The sequence below is a fragment of the Serinus canaria genome, chromosome 4, assembly GCF_022539315.1.
Source record: "Serinus canaria isolate serCan28SL12 chromosome 4, serCan2020, whole genome shotgun sequence".
NCBI lineage: Eukaryota > Metazoa > Chordata > Aves > Passeriformes > Fringillidae > Serinus > Serinus canaria.
This window is the reverse complement of record NC_066317.1, coordinates 10,959,945-10,977,335: the sequence shown is the minus strand read 5'-3', so window position 1 is coordinate 10,977,335 and position 17,391 is coordinate 10,959,945. Positions and strand designations below refer to the sequence as shown.

Genomic DNA, 17,391 nt, shown 5'->3' with positions numbered 1-17,391 from the left:
GCTGCTGCCAACTGGACAATTCAGTGATTTTGTCAACTACTGTGTTTTCTATTTATGTACCTAAAAAAAGAGATTATAAATTTGTCTATGTCCTAAGCACTTTGAGCTTTTTGAAGATATTTATCAATTACATGAAGACGTTCAGGAGATGAATAATTACATTTCTGCATCTTGTAGAATCAGATCTCTTCCTACTTTAAGCAGCTTCATCTTTCAGTCTTGAGAGCAGTTTCCAGTGAAACTGTTGAAATTTAGAACTAATATTTTCATGCTAATGGTTAACATATTAACCTCATGTTAAAAGCTTTGCTTCATCTTCCCCATTTCTGCTTATGCTCATGTTGTGTTCTATAACACCTCCTAACATTTAAGATGAACTGTAGATACTGAAGATTATTGGTTTCCACTTGGATTAATAGGAACTTTGCCATTGGCTCCCCTGGAAATAGAATCAGGACCTGGACAGATGCATGTAATGTCTTGCAAGACACACTAATACCTTTCTGCCTAAACAAAGAGGACTCTGAGCACTTCTAAGTTTGTCCTCTGACTCTCTGTGACATGCCTGCTATTACTTTTTCAGCTGCTCACTACTTTATAATGATCTTTCCATTCATTTCTGGAAATAAAACGAGCAATACTGGATTGATCAAAAGACTCCCAGTCACAGGTGCTAAATTACACCTGAGTTTAAAGGAAAATGCATTAAATCTACAGAAGCACTGAATGAATTCATAATGAGCTGGTGCTGTCACCATAATAAACAAATGCAAGAGCTTACAGAGGTGACCACAGCTTTTTCTTTTTTTTTTTCAGGTTCTATAGGCACAATAAATGCTGCTGTGATTTTAATTCAAGTCCTACTTAAGCTTTGTTTAAATGTTCATCACAGAGATTAAAAAACCTGAAGTGTAAGATTTTATCAAGGTCTTAGTTTCCTGGAGTACAACACATAAACTCATGGGTATTACTGGTTACATGTTAGAACTGTCCCACTCTCAAATCAGAACTTCCTTTAACCTGGGATAGTATTTTTAAAGGAAATGTAAGCAATGAAGAAAAATTGAGCCAATATGATTTTGTACCTGACCTGCTTTTCAATGAAGTCAGAATACATGTGCATTTTCTGTTCCATCCTGTTCCTTCCATTCACCTTAAGATAACAAAATTATACACTTTCTCTGAAAGCAAGCCTGTCCCAAACAGAGCGCCTTCTTTTAGCTGTACTGAATAAGCAGAGAAAACGAACACATCACAGCCTATCTGGCCTGTGTTGCCACAGATTGACATGTTTGTCTATTCCAGCCTGAATCCACCAGATTACTTTAAAGCAGCTTAAACCTGCCTGTTTTGACCCCTGGAAGGTCAGGCACTGCAGGGCTAATTCCTGATCCCAATTTCCAGACAGGCTGACAGCACAGGCGTTTTCAGTGGTCTGAACAGCAGCACATAAGAAAAGCAAATAAATGTCCACTGAGAAGTGACCTTGCTAAATTACAGCAGGTACCTTGAGCATCTGCTGCAGGCACCACTGTGACCCTCACTTCCAGTGTGCCATAGGAACACCCATTAGCTCTGGAGTACTGATCTAGCAGGGATCAGTGCAAGGGCACTTCAATGAGAAAATGAACAATTCTTTATCCTGATTATGATGATTAATTCTGTTATGTCAGCAGCCTTTGGCACAGCCAGTGACAGCAGCAGATTTCAGAGGGGAAAAACATAATTCAAGAGCCAAGAACCTTCAAGAGGGGTTTTGTGTGGCTAAGTAATATTAATAAATGGCCTATAAGCAGCCATAATTTTACATATATGGAGAAGCACATTTATTTTCCTCAGTTCTGTATAGAACTGAGGAAACATCTTGCTACTTATGTAAAAGTGTTTTGTATTTGAAACATCAGGCAAGATTTAAAACCTGGCATTGTTGCTGGAATTGACCAGTCACAGATGGACTCAATGTGGAAGGTTTTGGACCACATGAAGCTAAGCAGAAATTCTATCTCACATGCCAATTTCACAAATAAATAATCAGTGTTGAACTGGCAGGTGTCCCGCTTCCATCACTTCAAGTTTGGTTATGACAAAGACTAATCAAGACATCTCTCAGGTACATCATTTAAGATAGGCCTTTGCACACGATATTGGATGTTTCAATGTTTGAAGGGGATTTGGCTTTCAGACAGTGCATTGACTTGTTTCCTCTCCAGTTCTGAAGGCATGCACTCACCAGTTGTGCCCCTCTTTCCTACAGAGTTTCTCCCTCAGCTGCCATAACCAAGTTGTGCTCTCTAGCAATTTGCTTTTGTCCTTGATGGGCCTCAGTTCTTGTCTTTCATGCATTTGGTAGGAGATGCTTTTAAAAAGAAAGTATCAAGACCAGGTTTTCCAATCCTGTTTTGTTACAAAATGTCCATCTAGCAATCTTAACATCATTAAAAATTATTCTCAATAGGGTATGCTCTGCTAACACATGACCTTTAGCTGCTAAGAAAGAGTAGAGAAACACCACAAAAGGAGGTAATGGTATAATCAGTTCAGGTATTTGACAGATAACAAAAAGGGCTCTCTTGCATTAAGGCATGGCATTTAGAGAGCTGGAACAACACTTTAGATTGCCTGCCCTTGTATCATGATCTGCCTGCTGTAAAACATTCCCCTACAGAGGGAAAATAAATGCCATCACTTAGATCTGTAGATGGGTAATTAACATGTTCACTTTCAAATCAGAACCACTGCAAACACTTCTGCAGGTGTCACCGTCTCCGCTCAGAAGTGCCAATCGTTTGCCTTTTACTGGCACAGAACAGCAATTAGGCCCAGCATTTTGAACACCCCATGTTTTCTCACCTTCTCAGTACACATACAGTGTTGTTTCCTATCTAATTTTTTTTATCATATGCAAGGAAAAGAGTTTAAGGCTAGATACAGAAGAAAAACAGTCTCCTTTTCAGCTAATGGCAAACTGTCTTACAGATTTTTGAGGCAGAGAGGATACCAACATTTTATTTCCATAAAAATTTTGATTATCTGGGGAGCTCTTATAGTGACTATATATAGCTCCACCAATTAATATCAAATAATAAAAATACTGAAAAGGTGATGTGCAAATACACAAAGAACTACATTGATCTGCCATACTGACATAAACAAGGAAGTAATTTCAGTGTCAATTTACACTTTGTACACAATCTGCTTTCCAGCTATTCAAGGGAGATCAATAATTATGACAGTTCATTAGATAATGCAGTTGACTTTTATTGTGCAGACCAAAAAAAATGCAGTCACCAACCCACCACTGCATAATGTATGAAATCAGTTAACAAAATTATTGTAAAAAATAACTTAGTTTCTGATGGGCAAATGGAAGCAACAGCTACAGCTTTCCCATTTCTGTGTTGATAGGAGGAAATGGTATTGAACCTTTATACTCAGTAACTCAGTAACTCAAGGACAAAACCATTCTGTTGTTTAGGGGAATAAAAATATCTTGATTTTCTCCCTGAATCCCAAACCCAACATCAGTTCATCTACAGGAAAAATGTCCTTTGGAGTTACTGCAGAAGTCCCACATTCTTTGCTCTCTAACTCTGATACGTAAGTACCTGATAGAGCTATTCTACTAGCATGTACACAACTCAGTGAAGCATTGCTTGGCTCCTTCCAAAGCCAGCATACTAAGCTTAATCTTCTGATTCCTCATAATGTGCATACCCACTAGCATAGGTCCTTCCCAAATTCAAATTGCTGAATACATCTGTGGCCTCAGAATCTGAATCCTTCCCCCGCTCATCATTGTCATCTTCATCATCATCTTCTGCTTCATACTCATCATATTCATCCTCACGGTCACCTGCCTCCCCAGTCTTGCTGGAGGAAAGATTTTTCCAGTAGGCATCATAACCAGAAGCTCCATCTGCATCTTCTACTCCGGTCTGTCGGCCAAACTTCAATGATCGTGCTGCAGGCAAAGAAAAATCATCATGTTCCCACTAATCCAACATTTCATTTTTATCTTTTTTTCACTACTTGAAGAGTAGTTTAAATGGCAATTATTTTTCATTTATCCACAACTAAAATCTCAAACTAGACAAAAGCTTTCACTTTCTTGGAATGAATTAATTGTTAAGAATGAGACTGCTCAATTCCAGAACTCGGAAACACAAAGTTTTTCTCAAAACAAATGAAGCAAAACTGTGCAAAACAATTGAACATAACCAGACTCTACTCAGTGCTCATAGGTAGAAGTTAATCACTAATGGCACTTGTATGGCTTGTTAGCTAGAGAAACTGGCTTACTTGACATGCTCAGATCCTTTGTCTGCTGAGTTTCATGGCCACATTTAGGGCAAGGAGGCTTTTTCCCTTTTTCCTGCTTGAAAACCTTACTTCGCACGTGATCGTCACAAAAACAAGCCTGTGTGTTGAAGGGAGAGTACAAAGGCCAAATGTTTTAATCATAGAAGCACATTCTTCAACAACAAGCAAGCAAAAATGTGTCTAACAGCAGCAGGGTTTTCTGGCTGGGATTAAAATTTAATGAGGTCTCTCTTGCAGTGGACACGGGGTCTGTGCACGGAGGAACCACTCTGTGCTTAATGTGGTTCCAGGGTTTCTGGGGAAGAGACTGAATAAAAGTGCCAATAAGCATGCAGAGATAGTAACATAATCCAGGGCTGGATTGCAGTGCTGCCCACAAGGAGCCTGGCAAACTTGGGTTTGTGCTGACAAGCCTAAATAAACATAATGAGATGTATGCCAGAACAAAACTATGCAGGAGCCTGAAGGAAAGCATTAGAGATGGGAAGTTCACACACTGAGCGCCAGGGTGCAGTGAAAATACCTGGAAAAAGGAGCTATTTTGAATAGGCCATCAATGCCATGGGAGAGTGCAGGAAAAACAGATGGAAGGTAAGAGTAAGAGCAGGCAATGAACCAGCACCTGGAAAAATCTGGGCAATGCTGATGATGCAGCAGGCAGAACTTTTTATCCAAAATTCCTTTTGAGTGTGTAAAAATGTAAGCCCAATGTCTACAAATCAGCCTGTTCATATGGAAAACGGGATTGGCTGTAGAGATTATTCCTTTGGATGCAGCGATTTCTAGTCAGATAATCACTTGACTGTTTAAAATAACAACTTTTCCAATTGTTGCAGTTCCACACTGGATCAAAGCATTGTTCAAAGCCTTGGATTCTGTTCACGACCAAGGATTTATTTTGTTGTCTTGGCTGTTTTTTAAAGCCCCAACATGCTGCAGGCCCAACTTAAACAAAGAGGGCTGGGTGAAGATCACCCCACACTGTCTTGTGGTTAACAGGCAAGCACAGATAATAGACCTTTTGTCCCCCACAGGTTTGACCCCAAGCTACAGAAAGTAATACAAAAGCATGAATTTTCTTTTAATCATGGAGAGGAAGACATGGCAAGGCCTGATAGCAGCCTCGGAGGCCAAGAAGAATAAGCCTAAACTCAGCCTCACAACTGTCTTTACCTTGCAACGCAGGCAGGAATGCTGTCCCAGCCTGTTACAGGAGACACCTGTTGGAGAAAAGCAGTATGACAAATTCAGTACTCGGAAACTGCAGACCTGTCATGTTTTTAAAACCCTGTAAAAAGTATGCAATACCAGAACTGAAGCATTTATTTTTAATTCCCCGACACGACTGCACTCTGGCAATGTGAATCAGTCATTTTATCCCACAGTACCATTTTACTAGGTTTTTTTAACTCTAAACCTCACTTTGACACAATTTCAAGAGGGGAAAAGTGTTCAACTATTTCTTGTACTTCTAAACTTTTAAAACCTGAAGTTTCAGAACCAATTTGGTGTTAAGGTCTCATCTTGCTTTTCCTTTTCTCACAGCATTTAGATGAAGGAGTGCTAGAGATGTAAGAACACTTTAAGCTTGCAAACTTCCAAACCTAGAAAAGTTGTTGCATTCTGTATTTTCTGTCATATCCTCTGGAAATGTACTTGACTGCACAAGCCTTCTTAAGAGAGTCTATCTGTGTTAAAGAACTGGAGCTGGCACATCAGCTGTAAGGAGCAGAACAGGTGCTCAAAATTTAACTTGTCTTGAGCTTCAAATAGTTTTTATTATTCCACTAGAGGGAGTACAGCAAAGGCAAATACCCAAGAAATGGCAGCAACACGAAGTTTGGTGAATAGTTACTCCTCGAGAAGCAGTAACACCTACATTCCAGTTTCTGTCCAGGTACTCATTCCTTTTCTCCTTGTCTAACCCCTGTGACAGCAGTTTTTCAATCTGAAGTAATAAATATCAGTTCTCCACATGAGCAGGACAGACATGGGATTTAGAGCTATGGCGTGTGTAAAGATGGAACTGGAAATGCTGATGCTGAATATATTCATCATTTTTTGAGTACCTGCACTTCAAAAACTTCTCTCAGATAATGATGGAAAGTAACAGCACCTTTTTCACAGCTAAAATGGATTTATACTATAATTGAATGACCACATTTGAAGTTCATGTCTTCTGTAAAAATACAGGTTTTATAATCTTGTTACCTCAATGACAAAAATATTGTCTCTACCAAGTCTGCTCTGTGCCACAAAACACAGTGAAAACCCTCAAAAAAACTCTCTCTCTATTTAGGGTGTGATACCACATCTCTGAATTGAGAGGTTCCAACGATCATTGAAGAAACATTCTTATGGAACAGCTGTTGCTGCCTCAATATTGCTATGCAGGAAGAAAATGTATTCTGGCAGAATACATCAAGAGAAGCTAAGCAAGGCTTAAAAAATAGCTGGCTAGGAACAAAAGTATCGAAGATGAAAAGAAGATAAGAGATGTCTAAAGACACTGATTAAAATATTGAAATCACAAATATTCTTGACCAGGAGAAATCACTTAGGACAAGAGATTAGTCAGTTCAAAGGAAAACAGCCTTATGATAAAAAGCACCTGCAATTTCTACAATAAGAACTGAAAATGTTATAACAGTCAAGATACACGCATACAAGTTTTGGGAAGGACAAACAAATGCTTGTCTCATGATAAATCAAATCATATTTAATGGTGGGTAGGCAAGAAATGCTGCTAGAAAAATTTAGTTATTTCAAATATGCATAGTCTTAGCTTGTTTTGTTTTATTGTTGTTCTTTTTTTTAACTTCCCTTGAAGATACCTTGTTTCAGCCAGAGATGAGTAATGGGTGAGCAATGTCGGGCATGGCCATCACGTCCTCTTAGAAACAGCAGTTTTGTCCACACAACAAATCAGAGTTCATAAGGACATAAAGTGTTCAGCTACCTGTTCTTTACTCAGAAAGAGTGAATATGTATCAACATTTGATAGTCTACTGACACGTGTCCACAGTCCACTGGTCAGTGAGGAAATGAACACTGAAATCATGTTCTGGGACTATTTTTGTCACTTCCTTCTGTGCTCACTCTGTCTCACTGAGTCAGATGATGACTGCTGAGTCACAGCCTTCCTCAGGACTTGAGCAGCTGTTAACCTTTCATCAGCACACACACCTTTTACAGCGACCTGGGAAGGTTTAGCCAGACTAAGACAGGTGATATTGTTTAGGGCAGCTGTCTTCCAGGAGGAACAGGTGTCTAGAACTAGTTCATCACTGGGTCAGAAGAGTGGAAGACAGCTCCTTCTGCCTGCAGAGCTTGCTGGAGTAAAAAAGCAGCATCAGCAGTTCCAGTTGTTTTGCTGCAGTCCTGCTACTGCCAACGCTCCAACTTTGGAGAATGCTGGCTCCTGCAAGGGCAGCTTCCCATGGGAGGCCTGTAAGAGCCTGGCAGGAAAACAGGTGTGCCCTGGCATGGAGGAAAGGCCATGAAAGAGAAAAAAAGTTCTAGTCTGGATAACTGGATACCAAAAGCCAGTATATAGGAAACAGGCCCTTCCCTCCAGGGGTGACAAAATTGACTTGGGAAAGGTGATGGAGAGTATTCTGGAGCACAGAAGTAACAAGTAGAGAATCTGCTTGGCTGTGGTGAAAGATATTATGAATAATTAACTTACATTTAAATGTCTCTGCTTCCAGAACTTGGCAGCTGGCTTGATGTTCAAACTGATCATCTTCACAGAGGAAATCATGGCAAAAAGAGCAGGCAAATATTCTGCCTCCTGAAAGATTTATCAAGGCAAAATAATCAACAATGGGCAGAAGCATCAAGTCCTGCTCTGCAAACAATTTAGGTGGTAGTTTTGACCGAAGACCAGTTCTCCCTTCTGTGACAAATGCTTCAAGGTCCTAAATTAGACACTGCCATCCATTTTTACACTGAAAAACACCTCCTATCCTACAATATAAAACAATGTAACTATAAAGCAAGTATTACCTCTAGTACTTTTCTTCATTTTAATTTGACTGTAGCATTAACTATTTCTCTTAAATCAAATCACACTCTCATCAAGTCTTCTCTGCTCAGCTCTGATACACACTTGAAATAAACACTTTAAAAGATTCAACAAAAGGAGATCAGTATGGTTTCCTAAGCATCTGGGAATCCAAATACCTGTGCTAGTGCAGAAGAATGGAGTAAGAATGGCAGAAAACTGTGTTGGCAATTTGGTGCAGTGCTTAATTATGTGAATAATTAAGCTGATAGAACCAATATAATTTAGATTACATATTCATCCCTGAATTGAGCACTTCATGTTCTTGAGCAGGTCATTTACTTTTCCCACTGTAAAATGACTATATTTAAAATGGGGAGAATCCTTGCTTTGAACAAACCTACTGCAAGGACTAATTTAATGAAGACTAAAAAAGCTATGTTAAGAATATAGGTGCACTCACTTAAGCAATGCAAGGAAAGAAGTGTCATTTATATGTTCTTATTCTTAAATGTGAGCAACCTACCATGGTCCCAGACACTTCTTTCACACTCAACGCATTCTGCGTCTGCCAGAGGGCACATACATGCGTGGGTGCTGAGACACTTCCTCCCGTGACACACCCAGGCTTCACAGAAATCACAGATTGCACCCTGCAATCACAGCAAGAGATCATCTTAGGACTTCTGCAATACCAATAGAGAGATTTATCCCATAATCCTCAATGTATCCTCTTATCCATTCTCTCCATGGCCTCGCTTTGGCTGAGTGAGAGTATTGAACCAAACCTGTGTTCTGACCAAGGTGCTCCACAGTTCATGTTTGTTTTTCATTTCTGCACGATTATGTATGATGCAAAATAATTTGGTTACCTATCTCAATCCTGGTTTTTACATTTCTTATCACACACTTTGCTCATGGAAAATTGTGTCCTCCAGTTGAAACCTGGGATCCATAAATTATAACAATATTCTAGCAAAAATGAAATTTCAAAGACCTGAAAAATGCCTCTAGACTCTTAAGAGCTGAAATCACTCACTTGGATTTTAGATCTACGATATTAGAGTACAAGCTCTGCAGAGAGCAAAGAACAAATAATTCATTACAAGTAAGTTAGACTGTTTACTTTTTATTTTGATGAAATTATAACATCTCCGCTTCAGCTATCCTTAAGTGTAGCATTTAAGAAGCCCTCTCAGCCCATGGGTAACTAATTACTATGTGCATTACATGCACACATTACTAGGCGAATTACATGCACACAAAACAAGGATGAATCCAAATTTAAGTGTTGATGCGTTCACTCCTGCATCAGTGAATGCATGGGATAAGTTCAAGAACACCAGCATGTAAAGGTTGGCTTTGTTAGTGAGAACAGCTGATGGCCAGCTGCAGGCAGCAACAGGATAGAGGTTTAGACCATTTAATCCAGAGGCTGTGGCAGGTCACACCTTGCTTTCCAGAATGCAGACACTTACTTGTCCTTCTAAGAACAAAACTTTGAAGGCCTGAATATATAATTATCTCTAATTAAGAGCCCAAAAGAGGGGTTTTGTTCATTAAAAATCCCCTCTAGTGGAACAGACTCCTCTCTGTGTTACTGATGATGTCTGCAATACTAAGACAACAGCAACAAAAGTCTGCAGGTTTCTGCAGAATAGTCCTACATTTTAATGAAGGCTGGGAATTGTCTGTGGTGCATGTAAGGGTCCAGTGCTCTTCATGCATGTGCTTAGGGCCTGCCACCAACACAGATCCACTAGCATCCAGGACATGTGCTGGAGTTTGCAGGAGCTGAATCTAAAACTTAAAAATTTGGGAGTTTCAGTAAAAGGGAAAAATCAGTTTGTTACAGAAAAGCAAGAAAAAAACCAAACTTGGCTTGGTACATACTATCATTCCATAAATCTGTTTTATCATTTTTCCAGGAAGATTTGCACAGAATATTCTCATAGTGCAAAGAAGGCTGTAATTTTGTATACATACCACCATAGCTAGTCCAGTGCTGTAAACACCAGCATGTTTTATAACACAGTCAGAAGACTTCATCATGCATTTGGTTTTTCCTGTTTAAAATAAAAAGGCAGGGAACCATAAGAAAACTATGTAAAAATAAAATTAAAAAAAAAAAAATAGAACACATGTTCATGTAAGAATGCACTTCAACTAAATGCCTGTGTTTAACATAAATCTAGGTAAAAATAATGCAAGCAAAGATGTTTGCATTATTGCTGCATTCTGCAACCCACCTTCACACCTCCCTTAGGTTAAATTAATTATTGTCTGTTTTCAGTCAAATCTCTTGCCCCTGTACTGAGATAATAAGACAATGTATTGGTCTTGCTCTGTGTTTTGAGACACTGGCAAAAATTTCAAATGTCAAAACAAAGAACAAAACTGAAGTCAAAGACCAGCAATGAAACCATAAAGAGCTATGTTTAAAACCGCTGCTAGCTCTGTCCCATCATAAAAGCTGAGCTGGGCAGTGGGAGGTGGTGGGGGCATTAACTGGGTGTGGGGCACTGGAACAGAGATACTTTGCTCCCATCCTTCATGGGCTCCTCTAACAAAGATGCTGTTGGTTTATGGTCCCCAATGCTTTATTAAGCATCAAACAGCTCTAATGGTCTTCATTTGGAAAACCCTGGGTCTCAATATAGTATTATGGTTGCTGATAGTAATGTTTTTCCTCTAGAAACATACTCCAGAGTAAGATTAAATGCAACACACAGATATGAACCATAAGACAGAGAGCATGTTTTTAGTACTTCACTGCATGGTGACAGAAAGGAGACTCATGAAAGGTGACACACTGCCACTGCACACTAACAGCCTGGCTTCCAGAAATGCTCAGTATCTGTGGATCACAACAAAGGCATTGAAAACTGCATGTCAACAGCTCTGAGAGTCAAACTCCAAAACAGCCATCTGGTTAATGACAAACTGAAAATCTGCAATGATGTGTTGAAACAGTAGAATATTCACCTAAGTATTAAATGAATATCAACATCTCCTGCAAGCAAACACCTGTTTAAAAACAAAGGCCATTTTAGCCTGATACAGAGCAGCTCTGTCACGAGGAGTCCTTGTCTTTTAATTTCAAAGCATCAACCCTCAACCCCACATAAATTACAAGAGCTGCATATTACATTACAACCCCATGCAAGTTGAATAATATATTGATGCTTTAATTGATATTGAATTGATCAGAAATTATATAATCCCTAAAAAAGCAGTATTTATTAGTGCCTTGCTAGCAGTCAAAGCTTTTTTAGTTTTGCTGCTGTTATGAAACAATGCTCCACATTGTCAATCTATGGAAACAATCAGATTTCTCAAACCTAAAAGGAACCGAGGCAATTTTTTCCAAAGAAGACAAGCCATGATCGAGGCTTGCAAACCTCTGGGGGTTAGAGGCATATATACTGATCTAAGAAGATCCATTCTCAAGGAGGATATTCACAGCAGAGTCAAAAGAACCTGCTCTGCATCACAGAGGTACTTTAAGATAAAGCTACTGTAACACAGATACTGAGAGTTTAACATCACAAACAGGACTGAGGACAGCTTGTTTTCATTCATTATTACTACTCACCACATTGTGCACAAATGGGCAATTTCTGAACAGAATTACAGAAGTAACAAAAAGCTCTATTCTTCTGTCGCCTAGGCACATGGAGGTGAAAAAACAAAAAGAAAGTATTAAGATTTAAAAGAAAGCATTAAAATACCTGTATAAAATGTCTGAAACAAATACTGAACTGGTTTTAGAAGGGTAAAAAGGCTTACCTTTGGCACTTATCACATTCCTAAAGGGAAGAAATAAAACACTGGTTAATTATTTTCATTCTAGGTAAAATATATAAAAATTACAGACCTCCTCAGGGAGTTACAATCAGGATCCAAACCTTTTAATCAATTTGCACCTTTGTCTGGTGCAAAGGTAACCTTAAATAGGAAGGATAGCAGGAAGAATGACATTCTAGTGGCATTAAATGCATTCAAGGTGTTATCACTGGGTTTATGTAATTAAAAATTAGGTATTTTAATACAGAATACTTTAGGTTTACTTACCATTGAAGCATTACAAGGATGTTTGGCCAAGTCTATGTTGGCTCGTGAAGCCCTGATCTGCTTCTCACGTTCCCGACGGTTCTCAGCTTTCTTACGAGCACCAGTCTTTTTTTTAGGCATGTTTACTCTCTGTGGGGGGAAAAATAGGTATGGAATGAATGCACATAAGACTATGTAAGTAAATACATGGACACACATGACACATCCAGCACTAAACCTGGATTTTACAGTTCCTGCATTAACTGTGCTTCATCTCCATTCACTTCCTTGTCTGAAAGTTTCTTTTGAAATGCAGAATAAGGGGACAATCCAGGAGGAAGAGCCAAATGATGAACCATAAAGAATCTTGTGATCTGGAAATCTTTGCTGTCCTGAACTTTGTGTTTAACTCTCTTTGAAGGGTTCTGCCTTAATAAAAATGAAATCACTACTATCTGCAGGTTTATTTGTGATGGACCTCTGGTTTTGGTTTGCCTTGCCTGTTTAATAAGCATTTGTAAGGACAATTGCAGCATCAAAAGGCAGTCAATTCTACCAGCTCCAACTTGGAAGAAAAATAGTATCTTCATTCAAAAGGTCTTATAAACCAAAGAATCCTAACTTTCCTGAACACAGAAATATATTGCCCTGACCAGATACAAAAATTTGCTTTTGATAGCACACATAAATCAGTTTTCTTGTGCTGTTGCATTTTGCACCATGTTTAAATTGTATTAGAGTCATATTTTGTAGTCAAAATTATATTGCTCTGCTGCCTGCTGGCAACTGTCATTAATCTAGAGTATGACATTTCTGACACTGGGAGTCCAATATCAGGCTCCACACTAATTTTCAAACCACTCAAATGCTGATTTAACAACAGAATCTAATGGTTAGTATTTATACTTTGACTTCTTCACATTCCCTCATAATGGAAAGCACCAAAATGACAAACTGCTTTCATGAAAAGCACTGCCCCAGCACCTCCTGAGGACACAGGCTATGTGAAATTTTAGATGGCAGTTTTCAGAAAGTTGCACTGAACTAAGTAACAACAGAACTGCAATGTCAGGTCCCTTTAGCAAAGCTGTTGAGTGAATCCATGCTTTCAAACACCATCCAATAATAACAACATCCTGTAGATCAATATTCTTATCACTATTTCCCTCTGAGCTTTCATTTAGGTTGTTTGTTGTCTTTTTCCTGGGCTCAAATTTTTCAAGAAATTTTACCATCTTTTTAATTTTTGGACTAGAGATTAACAATGTTATGATTCCAGAAATTAGGACAGCATAAACCCTGTCTACCATCAATTCCTTTCAAAGCAGAATATCACCTCTTTTGAAACCACTAATTAGTATTCCAACGCCTCTGCAGAGTGTTCTACCTTCATTTTTGGCACACTGTTACCAAATGCTCAGGCAAGAAAGACCCAGTGGATTCGGCTTGCAGTCCACACCCCCGAGGGGTGTGTGGGAGAGAAAAGTGCATCTGGAGGACCTAAAATAAGAGGCTGTAGGTCCATGCCTGGTTCCCCCCTTCAGCCCCAGAGAGTACAACTGTGCTGCCCTACAGAGCACTGGAGCTCCTGCATGGGGAGCATTCTGCACAAAGGCTGTTTCTTCATTTGAAGCTTCCTCCTCAGGAGTGAAATGCTGTGCCTGGGCCCAGCAGCAGCTGCGGGAGTGAGTGTGGCTCTCCAGCTCAATGGCTGATGCTGTGGCACAAGGAGCAGAGCTCTGATTTCAGGAGGCTATGCAGGAATGAGGTGAATAGTTCAAAGGAAAACCCCTAAAATGTGTTATGTGAGTTACTGGGTCGCCAGCACTGTGTTCCACTCTGTAAATTTTCACCTCCTGTTACTCTCCTGCTGCATTATTTGCTAAGGCAACCAGGGGCAAAGACTAGATTTCCCACCACACCTCCAAAGAATGCTGGTGTATTTCAGCTGGTGGTTGTGCTGTGTGGTACATTAACAATGCCCGGCATCCAAGTTCTGCTGAAGTCACAGCTTCTTGTCCTTGGTGAGGTCGCAAAGACACACCCTGACTGCAGCGGCAGGTTCCTGGATCTTCTGCACTGAGCAGGACAGTGCATTGCGCCTTATTATCTGGTGAAACACTGCCCACCCTGCAGTCACAGACACGAACAGCTGGAACGGGCTGTTCAATGAGGGGCAGGGAACTGTGGGGCTACCCTTGTCAGGCCACAAATACCAACACCCAGAAGAGGCTTTCTGTATTTCAAGGTTTCTTGTGCTTGACCATCAAACAGCTTCCACTCTATATGTATTCAAAATCTGCTTCACCACTCATACAAAATTACAATTTAAAATTGTAAAAAAATTAAAAATTCTAAAAACTGTATGAACAGTAGTTCATACTTAAAAGCATCATGAACTGAACGCTCTAATAATGCAAAAATCATTTTCCAGGTACTGTGATGCCCATGACTTACTCCACCTTTTAGAAGCAAGGTGGCTAAAAACTGCACTGTGGGCCCACAGCACCCGGGGGCTGCTGTGCTGTAAGTGTCCAGGTGTTCGGGGCTTTCCTCAGGGGCCCCTCTGACCGACTGCTTCCTCATGACCTGCCGGGAGCCGGACGAGATCCGCTCCGAGGCCGTGGGGTGAAGCGCCGACAGCAGGGCTGCTCTTGGCGTGTGCAGGCACACTGCCGCTGTTCAGCTTTTAGCGCTTTCCCTTATCTTCAGTACTCAGGTCCCCCGAACCTGCCGCATCACGCTGCCAGCCTGGATCGCCGCGCTCCGCGCTCAGCTATGGGGGAGCCGGACACCGCTTCGCTTGCTCGGAAGCTCTAAGAGCCCGGAACCGAGACCCTCGCCGCCTCTAGCCCGGCCCCTCGGAGGCACCATCGCCCCTTCAGCGCCTCGGGCCCGGGCCTGCCGCCCCACCGCCCCCCGCCCCCATTCCCGTTCCCGTTCCCGCCTCCGCCCCCGCTCCAACCTGGCTCGGGCGGCCGCGCGGAAGCCGGAAGCGGCGGTGCGCCGCGGTGCGCTGCCCGGCCGGCCCGCACCGCCCGGCGGGAACGTTCTGAGCGCGATTGTGCCCCTTTCCCCTCACGGAATGCGGCGCGGGCCTCAAGGAAGGGCTTTGCCACCTGCTCGCATGGGTGTTGCTGCTCAGGGCATGGCCCAGCCTCAAGTCTTGTTTGCTTTCGAGGCAACTGCACCTCTGCTCTCACTTGTCGAGAGACCGAATTTTGGGCGTAGCAATTACAACGATTAGTTGTGGTTGTAAGGGACACCTGCAAAGTTATCTCTGAAATCTTTCATCTGTGGCTTGAGCTGTTTTTAAAATGAAGTATTGATTAATCTAAATGGTAGGAATACAATGTAGCTAAGAAAGGGAAATTATACCCGTGCTATAAAAAAATCCTGCACACAATTCTGTCTCCTCTGAGGTTATGCAAGTCACTATCACGGATAGATATTGCCTAGAAAACCCTTTGTGAAAATCATTAGAAGATGTATTACATAGCTATTTAATGGAAGATGAGTGCATGGCATTCCAGTGTATTTCATGGTCTTTCACCTAGAAAGGGGTTGATACATATTTTATATAAGTAAGATGTAGGGCATTGCTTCTTGTGTTTTGATCATCGATTCACTCGAGTGAGCTGGTTGTGTTGCTTCACATTGTACTTGCTCATGTAATTCTTCCTGAAAATTGTCTTCTGGTTATGGAATGTGATTTTCACTTAATGAGAGACACAGGTTTTCATGGGCCATCGGTGCCTTTCCGGGAAGACACTCCTAACTTTTGTGAAGCCGCTGTTGGTTCTCCCACCAAAATTTGTTTGCTTATCATGCTTTTCCTTCAAGATGTGATCTTCACAGCAGGTTAGTGGGATGCACAGAAAACAGCATTATTGTTTAGCAACAAAAACAATTGTGGTGGTCACTAAACTGGATGCTTCTTCTTCATGAGAAAGTATGTGGAAAAGCAGTTTTTCATTATTGTCAGTCATGTTGTTCAACTAAAAACCTAAGTAGAAAATACCATCTTTTCTGAGATGTTAGAGGCATTTTTGTGTGAGTCTCACTTTTCTTAATGAATGTCATTAATTACCAATATTCTTGTATTCTGCTTGTGACCATTTAAGCAACCATGAATGCAAGAACACAATTAGGATAAATTTTATAGCATTGAAAAAAAAATACAAACATGTGGCAGCAGCTCTCTGGCCACAGAGAGCAAGGCACAACTTTCCCAGGCATCCTCCTGGGAAAGGCTGTGAGAAGATCAGAGAAAAGAATGATAAACAGTTCTTATCTTCACTTGCTGCACCTGGTGTTGTGAATATGTGGAATGTGTTATGGGCATTTGTTTACCAAAGGGTGATTTTTTAATTGGCCAGTGGTGATGGTGTTTGGATTCAAGGACCAATTGGGTCCAGCTGTATCTTGACTGTCTGTAAGGGCAATGGGTTTCTTAATAAGTATAGAATAATGAAGTGATTGGTCAGCCTTCTGAGAAGCATGGAGTCAATGCTAATTATTGCCCCTTTGAGGATGCCTGGTTATGACACAAACAGAAAGTTTTAATCTATTTTAAATCATTATCCTAGTCAGCTAATCTGCTCTCATGAATGAATGGAGCTGTTGAAAAAAGGACTGTTATACATACACAGATGTGACAGGGCATTTTTACATAAACTCATGAATGAAAAAGAAGGAGAACTCTAGAAAAACCCCAAGGAGATATATAAATGCTAAGATTTTTATCTTAGTTTTATTTTACCCTGTGAAACATTATCTGCCTCAAATAGGTTTCAGCAACCACCCTCTAGATGGCAGGAGTTTGTCACTTCACTCGTGAACAGTAAAACATCTTATTTTCAGAACCAATAGAGTGGCCTAAGGCTGTAATACAAGTGAATTTAAAAACAAAAAAATAGATGATAATAGCCAATTTAGAGCTTACAGAACTTCCATTAGCAGTACTGGAATAGTCTCTGCGGAGTTGTTGCAGACTTGTTTCAAGGAAAATG

At 40.5% G+C, this 17,391-nt stretch overlaps 1 protein-coding gene across 3 annotated transcripts; it reads right to left on the bottom strand.

Moving 5' to 3' along the window:
- Positions 1 to 3,237: 3,237 nt before the first annotated feature.
- ZNF330 (zinc finger protein 330) lies at positions 3,238 to 15,395 on the bottom strand. 3 transcript variants are annotated; one of them, XM_018922428.3, is made up of 10 exons: positions 15,345 to 15,395; positions 12,401 to 12,529; positions 12,116 to 12,135; positions 11,922 to 11,992; positions 10,313 to 10,392; positions 8,853 to 8,979; positions 8,009 to 8,113; positions 5,494 to 5,540; positions 4,300 to 4,417; positions 3,238 to 3,961 (listed from the first exon to the last, which is right to left on the bottom strand). In XM_018922428.3, the coding sequence occupies exons 2-10, from the start codon at positions 12,518 to 12,520 to the stop codon at positions 3,684 to 3,686; spliced, it is 966 nt and encodes a 321-aa protein (XP_018777973.1). In that variant the 5' UTR covers positions 12,521 to 12,529; positions 15,345 to 15,395; the 3' UTR covers positions 3,238 to 3,683. The 3 variants fall into 3 exon arrangements, with proteins under 3 accessions (XP_018777973.1, XP_018777972.1, XP_030095439.1); XM_018922427.3 differs by lacking the exon at positions 15,345 to 15,395 and adding an exon at positions 15,110 to 15,229; XM_030239579.2 differs by lacking the exon at positions 15,345 to 15,395 and adding an exon at positions 14,842 to 14,861.
- Between the last annotated feature and the right edge of the window lie 1,996 nt (positions 15,396 to 17,391).